Source organism: Pangasianodon hypophthalmus, chromosome 8, assembly GCF_027358585.1.
Source record: "Pangasianodon hypophthalmus isolate fPanHyp1 chromosome 8, fPanHyp1.pri, whole genome shotgun sequence".
NCBI classification, from domain to species: Eukaryota; Metazoa; Chordata; class Actinopteri; order Siluriformes; family Pangasiidae; genus Pangasianodon; species Pangasianodon hypophthalmus.
This window is the reverse complement of record NC_069717.1, coordinates 8,233,149-8,260,736: the sequence shown is the minus strand read 5'-3', so window position 1 is coordinate 8,260,736 and position 27,588 is coordinate 8,233,149. Positions and strand designations below refer to the sequence as shown.

The following is a 27,588-nucleotide window of genomic DNA, read 5'->3' as shown; positions in this document are numbered from 1 at the left end:
CATAATCCCTTTCTTTGTGCCTTTATGCAAATATGTTTATGTGCATCTTTTATTATTTTTTTTTTTACCTATAAGCTCAAAATATAACACTGGTTTCGATATGAATCCTATTAAGCTATGTATTGTCAAGGGACTTGTCTCAGTAATGACCATCTCGGAATGATTTTCCTGACATTCAGCGTAAACGTGGAGGTGTAGTGCAGATTTCATAGCACAGGGGTTTGCCTTACAGCTACAGCTGTGTGTAACTAGCCCTAAGTATTCCTTTGGTGTTCTCATATTGACCCTTTTATAACTCCCGCTGTCTCTCTCTTTCTCTCTCTCTGTGTGTGATTAAGTTAGAAAAAAGTAGTGGGTGGATGAGAAGAATTGGGCATTTGTGCACTTAGTTTTTCTTTTAAACTTTTATTAATTACATTTAATTTTAAAATTACATTTAATTTTTAAAAAATAAATGACTCTTAAGTCATTTATGCCAAGTTATTACAGGTCTTCCTCCATTCCCAATGTAAATACCCTGAATATACATATATAATGAATGATAATGAATTTTAATTTTGCTAGTTTTCATGCTTTAAAAAACTCTTCGTACAAAACACATAGTATCACATTTATTTTACAAGACACCTTTATTAAAGCAGTGAAATTAATAATAATAATAATAATAATAATAATAATAATAATAATAATAATAATAATTTTGTTATACGTTTAAGTTTAAAATATGAATAAATAAATAAATAAATAAATAAATAGACTTTTTGGTCACAAGATACCTTTAAAAAAACACAACGTTTCTGATTTAAATAACTTTTATTTTCAGTATCACTCCATCATCATTTTACAAACATTTGATCATGTTTTTTTTTTTAGAAAGACAGCCCATAATGTTGAACATTTTATTAATAGCAACATGAGACTACTAAATGTACAGAGTCTCTGTGGTGAGAGATGCATTTACAGTGGCCAAAACACAGAGAGTTTAAGAACAAGAGGAATCAAAACCAGTGTCACCTGGAAATGTAACTTTACCAATACCTATAAAAGAGAGAAAGAGAGAGAGAGAGAGAGAGAGAGAGAGAGACTCAAAGACCGAAATAAAAAAAAAGTACATCATACTGAGATTTGACACAGTCTCTGTGTGTGCATGTGTTTTTCTGAGCTATATTTATAGAACTTGTACAAAAGAAAAAAAGAGGTACTCATCAATATAGTAAACACAAATATAAAAAAGATGCACAAAGTACAATTTCCTTCAGTTTTATGGCGAGAATACTGGGTCTGGCTGTTTTTGTGTGCCGTTAGAGTATGATGAAAAGTTCCGACATTAGAATGATCCAAAGAAACAGCTAAAGACTTCATTCCTTAAGCCTCAGAAGAATAATATTATTATGGGATCACTTGCTCAGACAGAGCCATAACCTCTTAAGCTTTTGGGGAAGAGTCTGTCACAGCATACTGTGTACTGGTACATGTACATGTAGATATTTGAGACCATGCTTTCTGAGGGAAGATCAGTCTTATAAACTTATCAGTGAGAACAATTTTAAAGTTACTGTGATCGGAGTATGTTTGTTAAAACAAATTGCTCATATGTAATAGCAATACGTTATGATAATATTTTTCAGGAATGTGTACACTGCAAGTCAGAAGTTTTTGAACACCTAGAGATTCTTATATTTTATTACTGGTTAATTGCTGTTATTGCCTCAGACCAAACAACATGATGTAGAATAGCACATAAATAAATGGTGAATTTATTAACTGGTTGCCAATTTATTAACAGATCCTAATGATCCTGTATATGAGTGCTTTATTAAAAGCAGGTGCACTCAGAGGATATACCTCACAGAGGAAAAGATTTACACACACTCCTAGGATTAACTGTAAAATATTAATACGTGGTGTGCTACAAGGACCTAAATAGAATAATAAAAATTTTGACTTTTTCCTGTTTATTAGATTTAGATTGTTCCAGTAAAATAAAGTCAATTCACTAGACATTTGATAATAAACATTTCTTGATCTATTTATATCTAGGTTTTCAACTTTATTGTATTGAGTATTGAAAATATCATATTCAGTGTTCAATAACTTTTTAAACTTGCAGTGTATGGACATGTGTACATCATCAGGTGAAAGCAGCATACAAATATACTTTGAAACAAACTTTGAAACTTTGAATGAAAATATACTCAGCAAAATCACCTTTGCAATAACCATTTAAATGACTACATTAGGCAATGAAGCACTCAAATACATTGCTGCTGTTCAGAACATTTTCTTCCCATCTATCTCATATATGAACCATTCTGCAATCTAGCGAGTGGGAAGTCTCGGCATTGGCAGTCAGCCATTAGCAGTTAGGGCACAACTAGAAATTAAACCGACTGAATAGAAGTAGATCTGTTTGGCAGTGTTTTTATCCACTTAGGTGATGTCTTGAATAATAAAACCATATAATTCATGCCAGAGTAATGGAAAGCGTGTGGAAGTTCCATCACAAGCCTGAACCTGTTACAGCTCAGAGTAACTAGCAGACAGTAGCAGCATTTCCCATTTAGACCATTTTAACTATTCCATGTAGGAATTTTGTCTTGCACGGTAAGTACTGGCACACAGCAATGAAAAGGTCCACAACAGGCTGGATATGTTTAGGGTAGGGATGCACCAATCCCATTTCAGAGCTCAGAGTATCATCTGATACCCGCTACTAATCTAATACCATCTTCATCTGAGTAACTGAGCTGAAGCTTTGAATGATTCTATTGCACATTTTTGCAAAATATCAAACACATGATGGAGGTATGTGTTAAGACAAGTACTGTCCTGTGTCCTGTGGCGAGCATGCTGTTATAGGAAAATCATCAACGATGTGATGCAGCCAGATGTGAAGCGTAAGCAGACTCAGAAATTTAATAGCACTGTGGTATAATTCAACAAAAACAACAATAACAATAAATGCGTGGGAGGATCGGATCAGAAATTTAAATACAATCCAATCAGATACCAGCTCAGTGTTTGACGATCGGTACTGTGTGCTAGTGCTCTGTTCCGCTCTGATTCCCAACTGTGCTACTGTAAATGTGATATTTCCTAAAACTTTTTGTCACCCTATGCAAATTAATGAGTGAACTCAGTTTCCAGAGAGTGATGTCTCAGCAGACATCTGTTTAGGTATTGCACTGCAAACTGAAATATCTGTATTTCTCTCTCTCTCACACACACACACACACACACACACACACACATTACAAAGCAGTGTCAAAGCTGCCACAGTTGTTCTTGCCCTTGGATTATACTAAAAAATACAGTATCAATCCCAATAATTCCATGTTGTCTACCCAAAAAGGCATGATTAAAAATAATACAAAATAATAAAAACAATAAAAAATAAAATACAAGTCATTAAATTAAAAAAGGCATGATTAAAAGGAACATGTATATTGTCAGTACATAAATAAATGCATGCTTGTTTTTCTATACTACAGTGACATATTCACATGGAGCCTGCTGTAGAAAAGGTCAATGAAAATTATGGGCTGTGACATTTTAATAGAATAAATTATTCATAACTGTGCACTTTGTTTCATGAGATGCAATCAGTGATACAAACACACAATCAGGCAGGCATTATCCTTCTCATACCACACCAGAATATGAGCTATCAGAGCTTTTACTGGCAGCACACAGTGTTACAGTGCTCATTTATGTCCAGCTGCACCTATATAAATATCTAGATTTTAATAGATCATTGGGGATTTTTTTGTTTACCATGTTGTATGCCTTTGCAAAGAGGAAATACTGAAATCTATTGAGGCTATAAAGTGCGAAGGCCTGGATACACTGTACGTGTATACCCTGAGTTCAGCACTGACTGTCAATCTCAGTGATCTCAGAGCTGTACAGATTCAGGCTTGGACAAAAGGTAGGAAAAAAAAAAGTTTTTTGTCTGATTTCCTATAACAACAGGGCACCTATCAAATATCCAGTCTTTCCTCTATCCAAAGCAGCTGCAAATCTACTGCACCAATAAACCAAGATCATCAGGGTAAAACAGTAACTGCAAATTATTGCTTTGCATCTTTGGGGAGAATCAGTGTCTACATTAAACTCAACGCTGTACACACTTACCGAACCCTTTTTTATTATGAACATTCATGCACTTGTTCAATCAGCCAATCATGTGGCAGCAGTGCAATGCATAAAGTCATGCAGATACAGTTCAAGGGTTTCCATCAATGTTCAGTTCAAACATCAGAATGGGGAAAAATCTCAGTGACTTTGACTGAGGCGTGGATGTTGGTACCAGATGGGTTGCACTGAGTATTTCAGAAAGTGCTAATTTCCGGGGATTTTCACACACAACAGTCTCTAGAGTTTACACTGAATGATGCAAAAAAAAAAAACATCCAATGAGCAGCAGTTCTACAGGTGGAGAGGTCAGATGCGAGAGGTCAGAGGAGAAAGCCATGATAACCAAATAATCACACTTTACAATCGTGGTGGACAGAAACGCTTGTTGAACCTTGAGGTGGATGAGCTACAGCAGAACAGCAGAAGACCACACTGGGATCCATTCCTATCATCCAGGAACTAGAATCTGGTTGGAAAAAGACCAGGCATTGTTTTTTTCTAATCTTCAACTGTCTAGTTTTGGTGAGCCTGTGCCCACTGTAGCGTCAGATGACTGATAGGAGTGCCTGACAGGAGTGGAACCCGATGTGGTCTTCTGCTGTTGTAGCCCATCCATCTCAAGATTTGACGTGTTGTGCATTCTGAGATGCTTTTCAGCTCATCACGGTTGTAAAGAGTGGTTATTTCAGTTACAGTAGCCATCCTGTCACCTTGAACCCGTCTGGTCATTCTCCTCAGAACTCAAAATCCCATCAAAAATGCGTTTCCACCTGCAGAACTGCTGCACAGGAGATGGTTTTTGTTTTTCACACCTTTATTTTTAACTCTAGAGACAGTTGTGCGTACAAATCCCAGGAATTTTTCTGAAATACTCAGTCCGTCTGGTCCCAACAACATGCCACAGTCAAAGCGAGATCATATTTTTTCTCATTTTGTTGTTTGATGTGAAGATGAACAGAAGCTGTTGACCTGTACTTGCATGATTGTATGCATTGCACTGCTGCCAAAAGATTGCACGAAAGACCCGGTGTAAAGGTGATCCTAATAAAGTGGTTGGTGAGTATATGTGTGTACAGTGGTGGACAACTGATAAATTAGCTAGCCCACTGTTAAAACTTTAGTTAAAAACTCCAGAATGTTCTCCAGTACTATGTGTTGCTTTCCCAGAAACCTAACTGTCTAGGCTAAAAATGGTACTTAATGCAATGTAATAAAGTATGACCAGCTAGTTAACTAACTAACTGATTGCTAGCTAATTGTGCATTAACACAATTACGCGAAATGAACGAGTATATGAATTCCCAGTGAGGAGATGACTGTGTGGCCTGATAAACCTGCTGATAAAAATGTTTTTGCAGCACACTGTGTTTGCGACCTCGACAAGAAGTCACCAAGTCGTCGGCTATGAGATGTGGTGCTCACAACTAAAAATATCATTTGAGTCTGTCTAGGGTATTTATTTTCTCTTGATGTTATTTAACAAAAAAGTTTAGTTTCTCTGGTCCTTCAACCTACTTGTCCATTATGCAACTACGAAATACATCATATAGCATTTTAACGTTCTGATGAGACCCACAAGGGATTGACTTCATTTTTGCTCAGTGCATCCAGGCCCTAAAAAACATAAGATTAATGGAGTAAAATTCCTTTGATTATCAATACCCACATATTTGAGGTAAATATGTGGGATATGTGACTTGGAATGGAAATGGAAGAGCATAAAGCTATCATTATGTTCTTTTTTCCGAAGTTTTTCAGTGTGATGGATTTATAACTACATGCTTTTGCAAACAACTGTTTGCTTTTCCACATGGACATCTATATTTGTAGAACCAGTAAAGCATTTCATAGCACAATTTAATTTAATTCTATTATATTGATATGAACTATATCCTGTGTTATTCTTCTGTCTAGTCAAATAATGATTTCTAGGTAGGATTTGTGTTCTGATTTTTTTTTTTTCAGCAAAATTACCCAAATGAATACCTGCCATCATTTATAACTCTTTGGCCATCTCATTGTAATCTTTTGCAGTGATTTGTGAAATGAACATCACACAGACATAGAAGCAGACACACACACACACACACACACACACACACAAACACACAGGCACACACTCAGCTATCTTCACATTTCAAGTGTTATCATGGGTCATTTCTATCTTTTCCACTGGTTGGATAATAATTTAATTTTATTTACCATTTTTCAACCAGAAAAAGGTTTGAGAAGAAGCACAAAATGAAATAAAACCTTAACAGCTCTCTGTATAAATGAATTATCCATACAGTTTTAAATAAAAATCCACTTCAGCATCACACCAGGTGACATTTCTGCATTTGGTACATACATCTTACTTTCTGAAGCACACTAATAAATAATATAAATGTTATGAATGTGTGTTTAAATGATTCAAATGACTTGGACTTGGCACTCAACAATGACTTGGCACAAAAATGTGATGTGTTTGATAATAAGCCCTAGAATACCGATAACTGTACACTGTTTTTGTAAAAAAAAAAAAAAAAAAAAAGGAGTCTTTAAATTCTGATGCACAAACCATGAAAATGTATTGCGTACCATTACGGAAAAATTAGACCAACTCATGACTAAGGCTCTTTGACAGTACAGATATAATACACAAACCGTGACCATAGCCACCCAACATATCAACTGTCATTTATAAGTAATGGCACCCCGTAGCAAATAAAATGGCTTCTATGGATGAGCAATCATCAGGAACGATGATTTCTGAATCATCAATAATAACGACGAGGGTCTTAAAAATGTCTCTTCCCCCCTGACTGATTATCATATTAACAGTTCCAAGAGTTGATGCACCACAACTGAGTAATGTGATGTGTGTGTGAGTGTGAGTGTGTGTGTGTGAGTGTGTGTGTGTACAAAAATAGAGAAGACTATTCTATTTAAAACAGGGCCTAATAACAATACATTAAACTCAAAAGTCAGCCAAGGTTCTCGTCGTTTCTTTTCTTTTACCTAATCAAAATCAAATAGTGATCCTTATAAATATTTTTGGACGTCTGCAACACATTTTGTTCAACTATTTCAAAACATAGTTCAAATACATATTTATACTTTCTATACAAAAAATGATGGGTTGATATAGAATAACTGTCACAGAAATGACTCGTCTTTGTGTCTGTAGTTTTCGATAAACTCCCAGACGCGTCCCATCTGTACATATTGGCACATATTGGCGTTATTGGCACGTAGTTCTGAAAAGTCTGTTCACCCTTTTCACAGAAAGCAGCCCATCAGGAAACAGCATTCCAACACGTCTGTGGCGGTGATCTTCCTCCAGTACTTCTACACATACAGTAATTTATGTATATCATATATTAGCATTAAGTATATTGTATCATTTCTAAATGACTGGAAGTCTATATGGAAAATAATCTGGAGTGGGAACCATAGAACATCTCATCTGTGATCAGCTTAGAAAAATAAACATCTTCGCTCCATGTCCAGGAAATCCATTGTTTGTAAAAAACTGTGTGTACCTTCTGATTCTTCTTTCTGTAATACATGGGCTTTTGTTTCTTTATTGGTTTGTATTTTTTTAAATTTTCTTTATTTGAGAATTCAAGGTGTTCCAATGGGATTCTGTAATTTGGGAAATTGGGAAAAAGTTACAATTAGGACATAAAATTACAAGCACTTTGCAGCACAGCTATTGTTTCATTAAATTCTATTACAGCTACTAATTACCGTGAACCAAAAAGTTCCACAAATAGGACGTAATTACGGGATGTTTTCCAATCGTAAACCCTACTTCTAAAGCAAGTAATCACTGAATATAGTCTATTTGTGTTGTCTTCATAATTACAGTTTAAGTAAAACAGTGTATGCCATAACTAGTAGTTCTCTCACTAAATATCTGCATGGTGTTTTACGAAAGAGAAACATCCCTGGCTCAGTAGTGATCCTGCATGTTTAGCTGGGTAGAATTGTGAAACAACTGAAAAATGGGACATACCAGGGTCCATAATTGAGGAAGCTGCAGTTACCCACTGGTAGTAAAAGGCCCTCAGCAGGAGATCTCGAACCATTTCTCAGACACAAAGGCCACAGGGATTAGCTGCCTTTCAGTTGGGGACGGTCTGGAACAAACACAGTGATCTCTAAGAAAACATATATCTCTAAATATTTCTTTAAAAAAATGGTCCGTCAGAGTTCAATAACAGCCCACGTTGCACTCACAGACACTTTAATACACTATTTTATACGCTGAAACACTTTTAAGTGCTTAACACATATCCTCCTAGCGTCATTTATTCAGCAGCTAAACACTTCACAAGTTTAAAGCACCCATAAACATATCATTTTAAACCATTAAAATAATATATATACATTATATATATGTAGTGGCATGGCACATCCCTTCACCTGGTGACATTTTTATATTTTTTACTATATGCAGTTTGGAAACCTACAGGCTTAGCTGAACTGAGGGAGAAAAAAAAAACCTAAATTGCTCCATTCAAGGCTCCATTCTGACTCCACTGAGACACACAAATGCATTGCTTGTCTAAAACCAATGGCTGTTTATTGGTTTCATTTAAGTTTAATTTAATATGTAGTAAATAAGGTATATAAATTATATTTCACCATGTAAACTGTGTCTTTAGTGCAGCCTTTATTCATAGCCTGCAGACAGACAGGCGAGTCGGACATCCATTCTGTTTATGTAAACTGCTTGAATTTGTCACAGGTAGATGTTAGTGGAATTTCAATATGTGAGACTTGATTTACATTTTCACATTCTCAGTGATTTCTGTTTCTTAACAGTAGCAGCAGCTTTTTTGTTTGTCACTAATAATCGCTAATGTAGTTAGCACAGAGATTAGATAACTCCTGGTAAACTAGCTTACATTAGTCACATGTCAGTGAGATTAAAGTGTTGGACTCATCATTTACATCAATCTATTCTCTGAAACACTATAACAATCATAGTTTTGTACATCACTTCCATTAGTTAAAGGTGTAATATTTGATTTTTTTTTTAATTTCTTGCTTGTACAAATAACCTAGAAAATATGTAGAACGTGATTTCAAAAACGTGTATTACGTGGCTCAGAAAACCCATTCAAAAAAACCGAGTTATGGTCCGGAGTGCTTGTCTGTGTTTGGATGGGCAAATATTGCTTAAATCACCTTTAACTTAGCATGGAGGTTTGACTAAAATCTGATATACTAAGAAAGTTTCTGGTTTAAATGGGAAAAATGTACCAAAGTACCAATCTATATAATCATCCAAAAGAATGAGGAGTCAAAAAAAGTGTTTTGATATTGTTTACTTGATTGATAAATATGACATTTATGTAGTTAAATCACATCTACTGATGCTAGCTATAATTGCTTTATAATTGTTGTAGTATGAGATTAGTTTTCTCACCTTACAGCCAGCTGTACATAAAACTTAATGTGAGGCAGAGAAAGGACACTCATTTAGTAAGGACAGTTTGGCAGAGGGAGAACGTGACAACCTTACATTTTTTTAAATATTTGCACAGATTTATGGCCTGGGGTAGTAAATGTGCATCTGAGATGTACACTGCATTGGCGAGGATGAAAGCAACACAGTGTTCCACAGTGTCTGCTCAATTCACCTCAGAATGAAATGAAACGACCCTCCAAACAGGGCCATCCAGGTCAGACATGGGCTGAATGCCGAGAGTGGAGGAGTGAGTGAAGGAAAGAAAGCTCTGAAATGAGTTTTGTTTCATTATGTGTAGCGAGTTTTCTTCATACCTTTCTTCAACTGTTCTTTTTTTTCCCTTGTAATACAGTGCATCCATGGTAACACTTTTACACACCCTGCTTTGAGTGGATTTGACAGGTTCAAAGTCTTTTATGTAATACAGGACTGTCAAACCCAATGAAATGTTGGCGAAATGTCACATCTTTCCATGGCTTTAGACTAATTGCTAGGTCAAGATAATATTCTTTAATGTATGTTTGTGTCTCAGGCTATTCAACTAATTGAAGTGTAAAAGGCAGCTAAGCTTTACAAAACCAGCACACATAATTTAACCACAAATATACCCTGGAGAAAAAGTGCAAAGAAAGGTCAGCTGGTCTCCACCAAGCTCCACCATTTTCAAGCAGGGGTTTTAAAAAATATGGGAAAACAACTGAAAAAAATATCATTGCCATGCTTGAGGCAAGATTCTAAAAACTGTATGTGTTTTGTAGAAATAGGGAATGAAACCTGTCATGCACTACTCAGAGTATGAGAGCCTATGATCTTTACTCTTATGTGATTTAGAAGTCCACTTTTGTAGGAAAAATAAAATAGTAATAATAAAAAGAAAGTGAATAAAACATGTACATGCAACAATAACATGTAACCATGTCAAACGCATGTCATGATTGATGGCAGTGTTCCTGGGATACACTCCGGATCCACCGCAACCCTGACCAGGATAAAGCAATTACTGAAGAAGAATGAAAGAATGAATTAATAAGCCTTTACAAATCTTGTTCAAAGTTATTGTTAAGCAGAAACTAAGCCTTAATGCCACACAATAATTTATGATAAAGTGGGATTTTAGTTGGGTTCAATGCAAATTTTTCATTATGTGACAAGTTACGCTCACACAAGCCTATGTTCCCCAATGACCAATCACTGATCACCATTGTTCCCAATGACCAATCACTGATCACCATTGTTCCCAATGACCAATCACTGATCACCATTGTTCCCACTGACCAATCACTGATAACCGTTGTTCCCATTGAGCAATCACTGATAACCGTTGTTCCCATTGACCAATCACTGATCACCGTTGTTCCCATTGACCAATCACTGATCACCATTGTTCCCAATGACCAATTACTGATCACCGTTGTTCCCACTGACCAATCACTGATCACCATTGTTCCCATTGACCAATCACTGATCACCCACACACATCTTCGTGTGTCATTTTGAACTCTCTTGTTGGCAATATTTACAAGCAATAAAAGTGAGTTATTCCAGTCATAACTGTATCCTTTGTCTCTATTTCATTTTAATTGTTTTTGTGAAATTACAGCAATTTGTAAGTATGTAAATACAGTGGCTATAAAAAGTTTACACACCCCTGTTAAAATTGCAGTTTTTTTGTGATGGAAAGCAAAATGAAAACAAGATAAATCATGTCAGATCTTTTTTTCACCTTCATTGTCATATACCAATCAACAAAATTCAAGTGAAAAACAAACAGAAACGTTTTAGGGGAAACAAGTCAAAGAAAACACTTACAATAACCTATCTGCAATAACCTTTGTTTACACCCCTTAAATAATACTTTGTTTAAGCACCTTTTGCATATAATAGAGCACTCAGTCTTTTTGTGTAAGAGTGTACCAACACAGCAGATCTTGATTCTGCAATTTTATTCCACTCTTCCTTGCAAAAATGCTCCAGATCTATCAGATTGCAAGGGGATCTCCTGTACACAGCCCTATTCAAGTCATTCTACAGGTTTTTGATAGGATTTAGATTTGGGCTCTCTTTGTATAACACCATGTTTTTCTTCTGAGGCCATTCTTTTGTCGACATGGAGTTGCGTTTTTTGGTTGTTACCTAGAAGGTGGTAGGTTTTTTTTCTTTATCTTCAGCTGTCTAACAGAGGCCTGTAGTTTTCGTGCCAAAACAGATTGGTATTTGGAGCTACCCATGATTTTCTCTGTTTACTAGAGCACCAACCGCAGCTGAAGAGTAGTAGCGCCACAGCATGATGCTGCCACCACCATGCATCACTGTGGGTATGGTGTTTTTGAGGTGATATTCTGTCTTGTTTTTTTGTGCCAAAAACAATGGCGCAACATGTTGTCACATGTAGGGAGTGACCAGTACTTGCCAGATATTCCTGCAGATCCTTTAATGTTGCCGTATGTCTCTTGGTAGCCTCCCTGATAAAGTTTTATCTTGTCTTGTAATCACTTTTCAAGGGACGTCCTGTTCTTGGTAATGTCAGTTTTCTCCACTTGCTGATGATGGCCTTCAATGTGTTCTATGGTATATCTAATGTTTTATAAATTATTTTGTACCTGTCTCCTTTGCAAGCTCTTTGTGGACCATGGCTTCAGGAGTCAGATGAAACAATGAAGATGTCAAGAAAATCCTACAGAAACATCTTAGCTTAATTTGGCATTGATTAGAACCACTTCATTGATGACAGGCGTATGATAATGACTTTTAAACAGGAGTTTGAATGTAATTCTGAGCACACTCCCCAGTATAAAAGTGTGTGTATATCTGTGCAACCAGGTTACTGTATGTTTTATTTCTTTTTTCCCCCTAAAAGATTTCTTTTTTTTTTCACTTGAATTTTGTTGGTTGCTATATCACAGTAAAGTTTGAAACACATCTTATATCTTGGTTTCATTTTTTGACATCACAAAAACCTGCAGTTTTAACAGGGGTGTGTGGACTTGTTATATCCACTGTAGGCGGTGGACTATTTTGTAAATATTTAAATAATTTATGGTGCCATGAGAAAATATTGTATATTACATACAGTAAATATTATATATGTTATAATATATTATTTTCTATTCTACTGTAACTATTGTATTTTTCTATATTCTATTCTATTCAGAAACAATCAAATGACATCTGACATGGTTATGTAAAATGTTGGCCATTATTATCTGTGCCTAGTCTAATCAGATGACTTCGTTTTCAGCCTCCAAAAACAGGATGGAAAAATAAGTTTTGGTAGAGCAAATCACTTGGTGTATGTAAATACATTTAATCTTCAGAAACAATTTACAATTTGATTGTAAATTTGATTGTTATTCATATTACTTAGTGTGTGTGTGTGTGTGTGTGAATGTGTCAAGAGATTTTCCAGCACTGTTAAATATGTATAGGCACTCCGTGCAGGATGCGTCTCTCACCTGCTCCCATTGTAAGTGGTCTTGTAAATCGGTGTGTGTTGGATCATCTCGTCTGTGTAGACTGGCACAGCGGTGCGCACACACTCGTGAGAGCACTGTAAACTGTCGTTGTAGGCGGTGAAGATGTCCACCTTGCTGGGCACGCGTGCCGGCGTGAAGTCAGTCAGGTTCTGGCAGCTCTCTTCCTGCTGGTTGATCTTCCTCTGGTGGCTAGTGTGGCGGCCATTCCCCGACTGTGCACAGCTACAAAAACACGCACCAAATTCACAAAGCCAACATAAAATCATACCTTGAACCCCTGTGCCTGTTTTACACTTAACATGTACAGGGAAAACAGACACAAAACATACGGTCTGAGTATGTCAAGTGAAGGTATGAACGTGATAGAGAGACAGACTGAAGGACAAGGACAGGGAAAGACTGACAGAAAGCACGGAAATGACATTAATCACAATTATGCTAGAAAAGAATCTTTCCTACCAGTTTTTAAGGACTAGTGTTGTTATCAAGGCTGCGACGACCATGATGAGGGAAACAGTGATAGTGATGATCTGATGCACTGCCAAACCTGCGAGTATAGACACAAGGCCACAAACAACCTCAAATCAGTTCAATTCTGGACACAAGAGCATCTAGACGGCATGTAAAGGGGTCCATATGTAGTTGGAGGCCCACAAGAGTAACTCTGTATAAAAAGTAATAATTAAAATGAAAAATGAAAGCTAAAAAATTGTATATGAACGCAAATGTAGAATCTGTGCCAGGGCACGTTGAACTAATGCACTTATTATTTTTTTCCTTTAAATTGTTACCCATCTGTATTCTAATATTACTACTTTTCACACCTTTGATATTCTCAGGCACATCACCTTGGAGGAAAAGCAAAATGAAAAAAAAAAAAATGCTAAAACCCATCATGATGTGCTGATATCACTCAACTAATTTTTTTCTTCAGTTAGAGCCAAATGTTCCAAAAATGACAGTGAAGGTTATTACAGCAAACTACACATACTGAACAGCCAGTTCTGCAGCTCTGATATTTATACCCAGAGCCCCAATCCCTGCAAGTGACAGGAACGGAAGCTTTACTATGCTCTCTGATAGTAAATTCATGCAATCTCGTGGCAGGATTAAATACATTAACCTACGTCACTCCTGGCAGCAGATAAACCATAAGGCCCTGAGGCTTTTAGTGCTAACTCACAGAAACCTTGGCCCGCCATGTCCTATTTGGGCAAATACTGTATGCCTGGCGAGCACCTGAGAGCACCTTCAGCCCCATTGAATGATGAAGCAGAGATGTTCTAAACAAGGCAATCTGCCATCAGCTTGGCATAATTGGCCTACACATTAGCAGAAGTGGAGTGCTGCTGAGCGATACGGGCTGCCACGGAAAGCCACGGCTTCATAAAGTTCTGCTTCAGAAGCAATAACACACTCTATGACCTGAAGACACCTGGCATGGACACTTCACTTGGCAAAGTGGCAAATTGAGCACAGAGGCCAGCAGCAGTCCACTGACAGAATATCATCAATAACGCTTCCACACTCTTTACACAGTCGTCCATTTGTAGTTTATGTGATATTCATTACCCTGGCAAGGATACAAAATGAGACCACGTTTTGTAGGCTAAATCAATACATTTTCTTGTGCAAACGTAACCTTTTAAATGTGTTTGAACATGTCATATTAAGAAAGATTGAAGCTTTGAAATGCCATGTTCAATTGTCATTCACTGCCAGGGCTCTGGAATGCACAGCAGACGACAGGTCAATGGGCTGAACTTGTAGTGATGTGACTCAAACTCAGATGAGAGAGATAGAAAGAGCAGCCGGCCTTGAACTCTCTGTTTATGGTATGATAGAGGTTATGGGCACAGCAAGGAAAAATAACCCAGATTTACAGTCCTGGGTGCTGAGTGCTTGGTGCTGGCTGAAATACCTCCTATCACCGCCTTCCTATTGTGCTACGAAAGCCTCAATTCAATTTTCTTCAAAAGTGAGAAAGAAACTGAGGTTCTGTAAACTAAGTTACACGCCAGACACACAGTGCTTCAAAATACACAAGTACCAAGGCCTCAGGTTATGTTTTCTTTTCCAATAAGCAACTTGATCAAATTCATTGAATGTTTCAGTCCAGCTTTAATATACTGTAATAAAGGCTAGGGATCAGCTTTGGAACAGGGACCAACAGTCTTGCTGGAGCAATGGTTCTAATACTTGCAATGGATCTCCACTATCTTGCTGTTTTCACAAACTTCTACAACAAATTTCTCTTAAATGTGTATCTCGCTTATAGGTACTAGGCTGAATGATACATCTGGTTTATCCATTTGTCAAAAGTGATTCTGAGGATCATCCAGACTGAACTGAAAACTCAGGTTTTCAGGTAAAATGGTGGCAGATTTTGCTGTTTTGCTGTGGCCTCAACTGAGAAAGACAGAACCATATCATTCATTCATTTATTCATTTTCCTTCCCCATTTTCTGGTGGACGTCCCAGTGGCAACTGGCTGATAAGGTCTGTCCAGACTTCTCTATCCCCAGTCATAGACTCCAGCTCTTCCTAGGGAATCCCCAGACGTTCCCAAGCCAACTCTGAGATATAATCTGGGTCTGTGTCAAGGTCTTCATTAAGTGCGATGTGCTTGATACAGCTCTTGGAGGTGTGCTTGTAAAATGCACAAACCACCTCAAGAGCTCCTCTTAAGGGCACTCTACTCCAAGGCCTTCCTAGATTGCCAAGCTTCTCAGCCTATCATGGAGAGTAAGCCCAGCAACCCCGTGGAGGAACCTCAGTTCCATTGCCTGTACTCGCGACTACTAAAAACTCAGGACCACATGTGAGGATAGTGATTTGGACTGACCGGTAAACAGAGAGCTATTATCTAATGAGAAACTTTTATTTGAAAGTATGTTCTGTATTACAGTTTTAGATGATCACTAAGCAGTTCAGAATTTTACTTTAAAAGGAATTACTTTAAACTTGATTTAAACAAATTTGATTGTTGTAAAATGTAGTTAGCAATTAAGCTGTAGCTTCTTAATGAAAACAAAAAATCCATAAACCCTGACTCCATAAGAAACAGCTCTGTTACACCGACTTGAAAGAAAGAAACATCACCAACCAATCAATTTTTTTAACATAATCTACAATGTTTTTAATGCATCAGAAGCTAAAACAATGTCGTCTTTATTTTCACTATAGGGTCAATACAATAGTCTACTTATAATAGATTATATATACAAGCTACTTCATTTAAAAAGGAATAAAGGCATTTGAGAAGCAGCTCAACTCACTGAGTCCCACTGAGAAGCAGAGTCATCTACACATGAAAGCGGAGGTGATTCATGATTCAAAAAAAATGTGACTCAGCAACAAGCACACAACTGAAATCCTACTTGTGCTACCCGACTACTCACAAAAATGCCTGCAGTCACATCATAAAGAATGTGTAAGATATAGAAAATATATAATAATACAGTTTATTATATCCACCACATTCATCAGAAATAAAGTACAAAATTTATTTAAAGAGAAATACGTTCTTATTTAACGATCAAAAGGCAACATTAAAGCTGCTATGCTTTTGGACTCACCATGGTTTGCCACCTTAGACTTTCCAAAACACTTTTTAATACACCGAACTTGATATGGTACACCAGTCAGTGGCCTGCTCTTTTAATGAGCTGTTGTTTTTTTTATCATTGCTGTTGTTGTTGTGCTACTGTCTTGTTAGTGCCACATCCTAATTTCTGCGCAAGGCTTCATCACTGTTGCTAATTAGCCTTGAGAATGTGGCATCACCATTAAATCGATTTATGTGCGTCAGTGTTTCTGATTGTAGAGCTGAATTCATAACCATATGTGGGCTGGGAGATTAAGGCAGGCAAACGGGATGTCACAGCGAGCCAGGCAGGCTGAGCCAAGCGCCACACGATGCTGAACATGTGAGAGTGAGTGTTTTTATTTCTGCAAAAACCCCTCAGATTAAGCAGGCTTATTGCAGCAGTCTTACCAAACACAGTGCCTCTGCACAGCTGTCAATGTGATGGTGACTCAAGTGGTCCATTAGTAAACACAAAACGAGTATTAGAGGTAGGGTAATATCCAAATCAGAAAAAAACAAAATCACACTTCATGATTTTACTAACGGTGGGCCTTTTACATGGTGTTTCTTTTAGGTACGGAATAAAACATGACAGGCATGCAGTTATAAAAAAATAATCAACAACAGAGTGGCTCAATGTGTCTAATAATCCTTTGTAAATTCTAGAAATTTTCACCGGATTATATAAAATCTTTGCTAACATCAGTAATATCAAGTGTGAATGAATGCAATTTAATAGTGTCCTTTTTAGACATTTAGAAATGAAATCATTTTATGTAAAGCTGTGCACATACATACTAAATATTAATGTACTGAAACTGAGCTTGATATTTCTGGTTAATAACAAATCACCATGCCAAATATTCTGATGTTCTGTACTGAGCCTGTACTTTGAGCAATAAGGTGATAAATAGTTGATTTCTACAGCAGCACAATACTATTGGCCCAATTCTGAAACACTCACAACACTCTAACCAGCCCTGACATTTCATTGACTTTATATAACAGCAGCCCACTTGTGCCAGGGCAGTTCAGATTGAATAAGCAGCTATACAGAAGTTTGATTGCACCTAAGAAGCAATGTTCTACAGTTTGACCGTGTAGGTAGCCCTTTGCAATGTTTTTTCCCTTTCACCACTACACTGTATTACCTGCTGTCAGGGGGGTTCAAACACTCATTTAGCCCATATCGATGTGCTGAGCTGTCCTGATTGCTTAGCTGACACTTTGGCCTGTGTGCTTCTGCATATGCATGAGAACAAGTTCACTTCCTTTGCCTCTATTCAGTTCTGCGGTCACAGCAGGTTAATGTCATCTCCTTCTCGCTTGCTAGAAAACATCCTGCACACCTATGCTGCTTTGAGGGTGATATACACCTCCACCACAGGGTTTTAACCCATTAAAAATGAAACAATAATAGAAACGGTTGTTCCAATGTGATGTTCTTAGTGTAATTTGTAAAAAAAAAAAAAATTAATAAATAATAATAATAATAATAATAATAATAACAATAATAAAAGATACCTACTGTCCCCTGTATGTAACCTGCAAGATTCTTTTGTTTTTGCTGTACACTGAAGACAGTTGGGTTTGAGATCAACATTTCTCAAAGATAGATCGGAATTTCAGCTTTCAATTCCTGATATTTACATCTAGATCTGTTAAACAACTTAGAACATGGCACCTTTTTTTGAACCCCTTCATTTTTTCGAGTGATCAAAAGTATTGGAACATGTGACTAACAGGTGTTTCTTGCTGCCCAGGTGTGCCCTGTTAGATTGATTGTATAAACAATTAGTAGCTCTGAATATTTACTCTTGGTTTGAGCCCTGGGTTTAACCTGTGAAGACTGCATTTGTTGTTGAAAAGGATAAACCAACATGAAGACCAGAGAGCTGTCTGTGGGAGAAAAGCAAGCCATTTTGAAGCTGAGAAAAGAGGGAAAATCAATCGGAGCCATTGCACAGGCATTGGGCAAAGCCAATATAACACTTTGGAATGTCATGAAAAAGAAAGAAACCATGGTGTTCATAACAACCAGACACTGAACAGGTTGGCCTACCAAAGTGATGAAAAGGCCAAAGTGTGGAAAAATAAAGGATCTGCTCATGATCCAAAACACCAGTCAAGCAGGGTGGAGGTAGTGGCATGGCTTGGGCTTGCATCACTGCTGTCAGAACAAGCTCACTAATCATTGTTGATGATGTAACTCGTGATGGTAGCAGCAGAATGAATTCAGAAGTCTACAGGAACATTCTGTCTGCCAATTTACAGAGAAATGTGTCCAATCTAATTGGGAGGAATTTCATTATGCAGCAAGACAATGACCCAAAACACACTGCCAACACAACAAAGGACTTCATCAGGAGGAAACTGGAAGGTTTTAGACTAGCCAAGTCAATCACCAGGCTTTAACCCAATTGAGCAGCATTTCACCTCCTGAAGAATAGACTGAAGGAAGAAACAAACAAAACAAACAACTGGAACAAGCTGTGGTACAAGACTCACAAAAGAAGACTGCAACAGTTTGGTGAAGTCAGTGGGTCACCAGATTGATGCAGTTACTGCAAGCATGGGATATGCCACCAAATATTGAATTTACTTTAAGACTATCTGTTCCTATACTTTTGGTCACCTAAAATTTTAGTGGTCTGCCACAAAAGATGCCATGTTCTAAGTTGTTTAACACATCTAGATGTAAATATCAGGAAATGCAACCTGAAATCCTGATCTATCGTCTCATATTCATATTTTGATCTCAAACCCAAATGTATAGCAAAAACAAATGATTTGGCCTTGCTGTTCCAATACTTTCGGATGGTACCGTACAATATTTTAAGGTCTGTATTGTATAGCAACAAGACATTTCGGGGCTACATTTTACAGTCAGTCCTTCATCATCATGAGTAACACAATAAAGAATGGTCAAATAGTGTATGCTAAAATATTAATAATGAAACAATAAAAATTATGTCAGTCCAAAAGATGGCATCATATAATTATGCTATAATAACTAGCATGCTCAACTTTTGTCTTTATAACTGCCTCCAACCTTTGTCATATGCTCTAAGGAGATTTCCTGCCAAATCTGTTCTAACCCTGCCAGATTGCTTGGCCCATCATCACCAGTTCAGCTTGACGTACCTGTTATAACGCAGCCAGATGTCACACACTGCCTTCTTCAAATCAGTTCTGGAACCTGAGACTTTCATAGCAAAACTTTCTTTCTTTTGGTCTGTCTGGTGATTTTGCCTTACATTTTTGCAATGCATATTTTTTAGCAGGATTTATAACTAGTTGAAATTCTATTTCTTTAAAATAAATTATAAAATAAAAGTACATTTTACTTATTTTTACCAAGAAACGATGAGGGGGGTGCAAACATTTGCACTCAATCATACGCTCATTTCTCCTGAGCTCACATCTGTCATCTTTACATATACTGTAGTTTTATAATTATTGCGAAATATGCATATGTTATTACTAATTCAATCAGATATTGGGAATTTTTTAAATATATGCTTTTAAATTATAGTTAATTGAGTTGCTATAAAGACATGGTCTGCATTAATCCTCTCCCCTCTTCTCCTTCACGTCTCTCCCTTCCTCTTTCATGCTCCGATGGATGCAGAAAGCCAGAGGTAAGAGAGTTTTGTTTACGATGGAATGCGAGAGTTTTTATGAGACTTGTGTTTTGTGCTCGACCTTGAACAACGCTCAAAATCTAACAGGCTGATTCACCTCTTGCTCCACATATCGATTTCTATCAGGGGACTCATTCCCCAGCCGTCATAAGTAACCCATCACATTCATGAGACAAAGCCATATAATACCGAGAGGGACTAGTGCTAAAGGTACGTCTATTACTCCCTGGTTTACAGAATCAAAGAGAAGGGCAATGTGTCATTTCAATTGGTCTAAGCCTGAGGAGAGGTAAATCCTGTATACTGAAACCATTTTCAGTGAAAAATATCCCTTTTCACTTTTCACCATTTTATAACTATGTATATATATATATATATATATATATATATATATATATATATATATATATATATACACAAAACTCTGTCAATGTCCAAATACTTCCGGACCTAAGTATATATATATATATATATATATATATATATATATATATATATATATATATATATATATATATATATATATATATACTTAGGCCCGGAAGTATTTGGACATTGACAGAGTTTTTGTGATTTTGCCTTTATACACCACCACAGTGGATTTGAAATAAAACAATCAAGATGTGATCAAAGTGTAGACTTTCAGCTTTATTTTAAGAGGTATTTTAAGAGGATGGAATTTACCATTTCGGAATTACAGCCATTTTATTTGTATGTGTGGGTGGGTGGGTGGGTAAAAACTACCATCTACCCATAGCAGTTGATATAACTAATGGAAAGTTAATAAATCACACCAATTAAAGAGCCTTGCAACAAATCTAGTGGTTTTTTTTGTTCATAACGACCAATCACTGATCACCATTGTTTATCCAACTCCCATATTGTTCTTATGTCCCATACGTTCTTCATATTAAACTCTCTTCTCGGCTATATTTAAAAGCAATTAAGCTAGTTATTCCATCTATAATCATTTCTTTCGTGTCTATTTTGTGACTTCTCATTATGTAAATAGTTGATTTGACTTTTTTAATAGTACATACATTTTGTTTACTGACAGGTATGTGGTTTACAGTTAAAATGAATATTAGGATTGGGCAGTTCTAAAAATCTCAATATACAGTGCATGGATTAAACATGCTGGTTTTGATAGAAACTAGTAATATAGTCTTTGCTAATATTTAGCATTCATGGTGGCTGTGTCTTAGGAATATAAAGAGAAACGTGAGTTAAAGTGATTTTTGTAAGAAAATTACGTATCTCCATATTTGCCGTGTACAATCTATGTACGTCCAATTTAAATACGAAAATGTATACCTTATAAAGATCAGTTTTATGGCTAAGCTGAAAATTCTGTCTAAATTCTGTAGTGTGGGATTTTGTTCCTGAAAAACTTTTTTTTGTTTTTTTGGAGATACATGTTTTCATGATGATAACGATGGCGATATTTTGTGACAATGACGATATTCTGCATTCCCAAATGAGAAAGAAGCCTGGCTCTGCAGCTCCAGACGGCCTTGATGTTCTGTGCCCTGCCACGTCACTCAGTCACCTTGAGTTTGATGCAGTGATAGTCTTCGTTTCCCAGGCAGTTTTGCCAATAAACAGGACAAAAGCACTTGTACCTGAGGGACAGAGATACAACTCGAGCACCATTACTCCAAAACCGCAGGTGTGTGCTGCTGTCAGCTCTGTAGCTAATAGCAGATGTGATGGTGACAGGCCACACCATTCCCATCATATAGTATATATACCCTCAGGGCATGGCACAGATGAACAGGAATTTTAGAGGGCCATTCAGAAAGACATTATAGGTGCAAGGCTAAAAAACACGGCATAGTGTTGTCTATCTATAGTAACAGGCAGACACAGAAATGTCAAAAGGACAGTGTAGTGGAAATAGGACACTTAAAAAAGTAACACGTTTGTGGGACAAATGGGCTGCAGATATACAGCTTACTGATATCAGATATACAGCTTACACATCTTTTTGACAGAATTATGCATTGCACATGGAAAGCTCACACAGTGTGTCTTGTGTCTAGTGAGCCCATGAGCATGGGGATTATCTAAGTCAGATAGATTCTAAGACCTTGATTTGGGTTTCAGTAGCATATAGGTTAGCTCTATCACACTGTCATGGTTTCCCCATTTGTGTCCTGTTGTGTCTTTGGATTGTCATGAAACCTTATTGTGCAATAAGTTTCTTTAAGTCTGAGCCTTTTTCCAAGCCTTTTCTCTTTTTGACCTAGACTTAAAATATGGGTTTATCCATGTTTGATGTTATCTGCCTGTGTTTTGACCTCTACTATGAACTCTAACTATGACTCTTCAGCACACTAGAGTTTGCACACTTGAGTTTACAAACTCAAACTATAATTAAAGATCAGGTTAAGGGCATCTTCACATTTGCATACTTTTATATATCAACAAAGCATTCGCCTCCACTGACAATAACAACCCTTTTTTCCACCACCACGAAACTTGAAACAGGAAATGACGTGAAAGTTGAACCAATCACGTTACTCAGCATGCATTGGCGAGGGCAATTAGCTTCCATAACTGATGAGGACCGCACCATGGTTCAGTGGACACAAGCTCAAGACCATCATTTTCAAGGGTAAAACTGATCGGTTCTCTGGACCGCTCCTGTGCTCGAAAACAGCTTTCACACTCCACCAAACGTACCACACTCTCGGCCCCTCGTCTGGAAAAAGAGTGTGAAAATGACCTCTGTAGTGAAGATGGTGTGCAGTTTTGTTGAAAGGGTTTGGTGGTATGGACCAGGCACAATAGACTGATTAAGCAGTACTTGCTAAGCACAGCCTTCAAAAAGCATACATGAACTTTGATCTTAGAGCTATAATACTATGTAACAAGGGATTAGAATGAGAGGAGCATAAGTAACAGTGGGCCAAACAAACTTCAAACACTGACGCTTAGAAAAATGCTTACTATAGCGGTCTATTTGGGGAGCTCTTTGAAGAGAAAATTCTCTGTTCAAGCTTTCCCACAGAGGTACAAACCCAAGAACTCTTTAGTATGTTACATTCCCTAAAAATGTGTATTGGCTAGATAGGGTTATTTCTTGTCATTTTTGATGATTAACACAAACCTGGCTAAAGACGCATTTAAAACCCTACATCAGAAAGTTTCCATAATCATCCAAAGTACTATTAAAAAAAAACCTTAAGAGAGTAGATAGAGCACTATGCAGTAGCCCTTTAGCAATATGATCAAGGCAGTGAATGTATGTTTATCCAAAAACTGCATGTGCAATAAATTTTCCAAAAAGTTTATATTTTGTTAAATGGGAAGATAAACGTTGACTTTTTCTCTCTCAAATGTCTCCTTGAGGTACCCCTGCTATTAGTAGCCCTCATGAAGTAGCCTACTGATTCTTAATCTTAAAAAATGCAAATGTTAAATTGCACAAGCATATATTATTCAATTTAATATACTTTGCTTAGCCAAACCCAGTGTGCTAGTGGTGGAATCAAGCAAATATATGGGCATACTGCGTGGTAATTATCAATACCTAGGTGCCTCAAGCAGGGTTTGGAAGCAAAGTCAATGCTTCATCCCTGAGATAACAAATTGTCCTTGTTGGCAATGTTGCATCTGAGAAACAATTTTTGCAGAAAGATAAAGTTAAAAAAATTGCAGAACTCTAAAGACTATAAAGCATAATGCAGTAACTAAAGACAGAAAATCTTGAGTCATTTCAGGTGGCAGTATGTCAGAAGAAGAGGTGGTAAGATGCACAGTGATGCCTGTCTGCACATTCTGTGATTCTCAGAGGTGGCTCTGTCATGGTCTGACTTCACGCCTTGTAAAATCAACCTTGAGAAATCCAGGCTGTAGAAAATTAAGATCCTTATAGTCACGTGGTTGTGAAAAATCAGGCTTTGAAATTTTAGATGGTGGAAATGCAATAACGTGGTTTAAATCATTACCAAAATTATTTGCTTTAAACATAATTTTCTCAACTCACTTAAAACCTAAGCAAACAAATCTGGTCTTAAACAAGAGTAGTGTTAGTCTGTACTGCTCCAGCTCCTCTCTGGCCTGAACACTGTTCTCACCTGCGACGAGTTGGTTTCACCTTTGTCTTGTTGTTATGTGTAATATAATAGTCAGTGATTAAATATGTTGTTACTTATTTTGCCCTTGCAAAGTCTTGCATTAGTTAACTCCATTTTAGAGTTTTGAGTTCCTGGTTTTCAGGCTTCTGTTCTGCACAGTTCCTTGCATTTACTTGTAGTATAGTAATTTCTAGTTCTGATCTCTGCTTGCTTATTTGTAAAGTATGGATATAATTAAGGATAATTTTATGGATTTCCACATCAGGTGTAAGAAAAGCCTACATAAGTATTATAAATAATATGGCGTTAGGTTCAACCAAACCTGAATTCATGATACCTGAAATATAATGCATGTGTAATTTGTTGTTATATAAAATTTCCACTTATTTCAAGTCTTACAAGTTCAGGTTTTAAAAATTCCAAACCTTACATTCATGTGAAAATTCAAAGAAAATTCAGGTTCCAGTCCTGATGAATCTGATGTAACTCCATAAATGTTAGCGGTTTAGGATAAAAAGTACCGAAATGAAAGAAAATCCTGTACAATAAGCTTCTATGCATCAGCCAGATTTGATTGGCTTTTTTTAATACCTTACTCTGATCCAAATGCATGTGACAGGCATTGCAGATTCTCTCCCCCGTAATCTCCAAACTCAATTTACTTTTTAATACGAATGATGAAATTTTATAGTGCAAGAAAATATGACTCACTGTGGGAGAATAAAGTGACAGGATAATTTCTGATGAGATCTGGGGGTCCATAAAGATTTCTCTCTTACCCTCTTTCTCAATCTCTCTGTCACTCTAATAAAATTATTAGCTTCAGGAAATTCTTATAGACTCCCCATGTGCACTTCAAGGGCATAGGGGTCGAATTGAACTGTGCTTAAACGAAGTGCCAAAAGCAACAAATACTGTATATGTAATTCTAATATGGTGCTTTTAGGATCCCTATTTCACTATCAATTCTACTTTTAGCTACCTTTCTAATCAGATCCATCAGCCAGTTAAAAAAAAAAAAGTTGAGAAGAAGAATCCCTCATCTCACCATTTGTCATTTAAGAAATGTTCTTAACACGCCACAATCATTGACACTTATGGGAGATTTAAGAGATTGTGAGTCTTTTCTTGGACAAACAATTCAGCTAAGCCTCTGCAGAGAAATAAATTCTAAATTTAAAAGCAGTTTAAAAAGCCACACAGATAGAAAACTACATCTTAAAGAAAATTACATCTGCCCTGGTTTTCTCACTGCATGTGGCTGAGCCTCCAGCACTCTATTCCTTATAATGAAGAGAAAGCTCACATTTTCCATCTTTATTTGGAATTGGATAGCACCGTTATCTGTCAGAGTGTGGAGGGTAACTTTTGAAAAGCTCTTTCTCCCATTTGTCTGAAAGAATAGACAAGATAGAAATCTTGCCAACCAACAGACCTTCAAAAGAAAGATAGCCAGTCCTGTTTTTTTTTCTTTTTTTTTTTTTTTTTTTTGCAGGAGTGCTGCAGGGGAAGGGTATTGCCTTCCATACATCTTAACCTTCACTCCTTGTTTTGCTTGAAATTTGGGTGAGAACTTTTCTTGTATGTTTCTACTTACTTCACAGTAAAAAAAAAAGTGTGCTCTGTCTTGACCTTACCTGTCATGCACGGAGAACACACACACACACACGTTTGCCTTTCTGTGCTTGTAAGGACCTTTCACTGGCATAATTATTAATACAGCTTTTAATTCTATGCCTGCATCTTAACCAATCCCTAACCCTAACCTCAGTAACCAAAAGGAAACCTTTCAGCTATCATATATATATATATATATATATATATATATATATATATATATATATATATATATATATTTTTTTTTTCCCAATAAAAGTTGCATTTTGCCTCAAGGGCACCAGCTAAACATCCCCACAAGGTCGAAACTCTCTGATAGTTCTGTCTTTGTGGCCATGTATAAAAAACATGCCTGCCAAACACACTCTGTCTGTCTGTCTGTCTCTCCCTCTCTCTCCCTCTCTCTCTCTCTTTCTCTCTCTCCCCTGTGGGCCACACCAGGTGTTTCTCTGTCTGCCCTTTGGACAGTGAGACTGTGAGTATCGAACCTGCACTTGGTCAGAATCTGTACCTGCTTTGTGTCTGACAGCAAAATGGTGCTCTTGCCAATCCATACTCTCTTTTCTAAAGCCGATATCAATCAAATGTACTAGCCTAATCCTGAATTCTCACCTGACGCATTGCAGCTATGACGCAGGAGTGGTTCGTCACAACTGTCCATTAAATCTAGACACATGTTCCAGCACAACAGCTCAGTAAAAATGTTAAGTTATCTAGCTATTCATGAGTATCATTACTACACAAACTCTACTGGTGATTCTACTGGCTGCACAGTGTGGCATCTTTGCAAAAAAAAAGCTTCAGAAGTGTGTCCAGTACAAATTGGCCTTAATGGCCCCAAAGTTACAGATGTCCCGGGTGGGTTGTAAAGATGGTCTTAGCCTGCTGGATTAACCTACACTAGAAAATCACAAAGAAAATCCCTCATAATCTTATCATAATATTTATGCTTTCTGATGTGTTTTTATTCATCTGCCCACAGTAATCAATCATGATTACATAATCAGCTCACCCTCAGAGACAAATAAAGTAAAAGGAGTTACTATTACTATTACAAATAGACTAGTAAAGCAAAAAAGTATACTCATTAAAACTACTCTTAAAAGTACTTATTCAAAAATTAATTTAGTAATTGTAAATATAGCAAAATAAATGAGCATTACCGCCCACCTTTGATGGCACGATGGAGCATTGCTTAGCCAACTATGTTAATTAAATTAAGTCAAGTCTGGAGATGTATTTTTGACTAACAGAAATGTCAGGTATGAATAGGGCCTAAAGCAAGTGGCATCTGGCAACAGCAGCACAGGGCACAAATTTGACACCTCTTGCCTATAGGGGGAATCTGGAGATCTTTCCGAATGGATCTCACTCTCACTAACTCATTAATGTAAATACTGAACAGTGATGGACAGAGGCTACATCCCTTTCCTGACTCAAGAATTCATTTGTCACCAATTCTTACCCCATTTGTTTCCTCTATACATTGAATTAATGAAGTCTTTTTCTCACAACCTCTGTCTTCTTCACCCCTCATTGTTCCTCTCTCTCTCTCTCTCTCTCTCTCTCTCTCACACGCCATTCT

The 27,588-nt window shown here is 37.0% G+C and overlaps 1 protein-coding gene across 1 annotated transcript in view; it reads right to left on the bottom strand.

Annotated features, from left to right (window-relative positions):
• Positions 1–800: 800 nt before the first annotated feature.
• ajap1 (adherens junctions associated protein 1) overlaps positions 801–27,588 on the bottom strand; it is a 62,394-nt gene continuing 35,606 nt past the window's right edge. Inside the window, exons 3-6 of the mRNA XM_026912711.3 lie at positions 13,531–13,618; positions 13,051–13,293; positions 8,138–8,261; positions 801–7,764 (exon numbers count right to left, since the gene is read on the bottom strand). Coding sequence (XP_026768512.3) covers positions 8,189–8,261; positions 13,051–13,293; positions 13,531–13,618 — 404 coding nt within the window. The 3' untranslated portion in view covers positions 801–7,764; positions 8,138–8,188. The remainder of the gene's footprint in view (positions 7,765–8,137; positions 8,262–13,050; positions 13,294–13,530; positions 13,619–27,588) is intronic.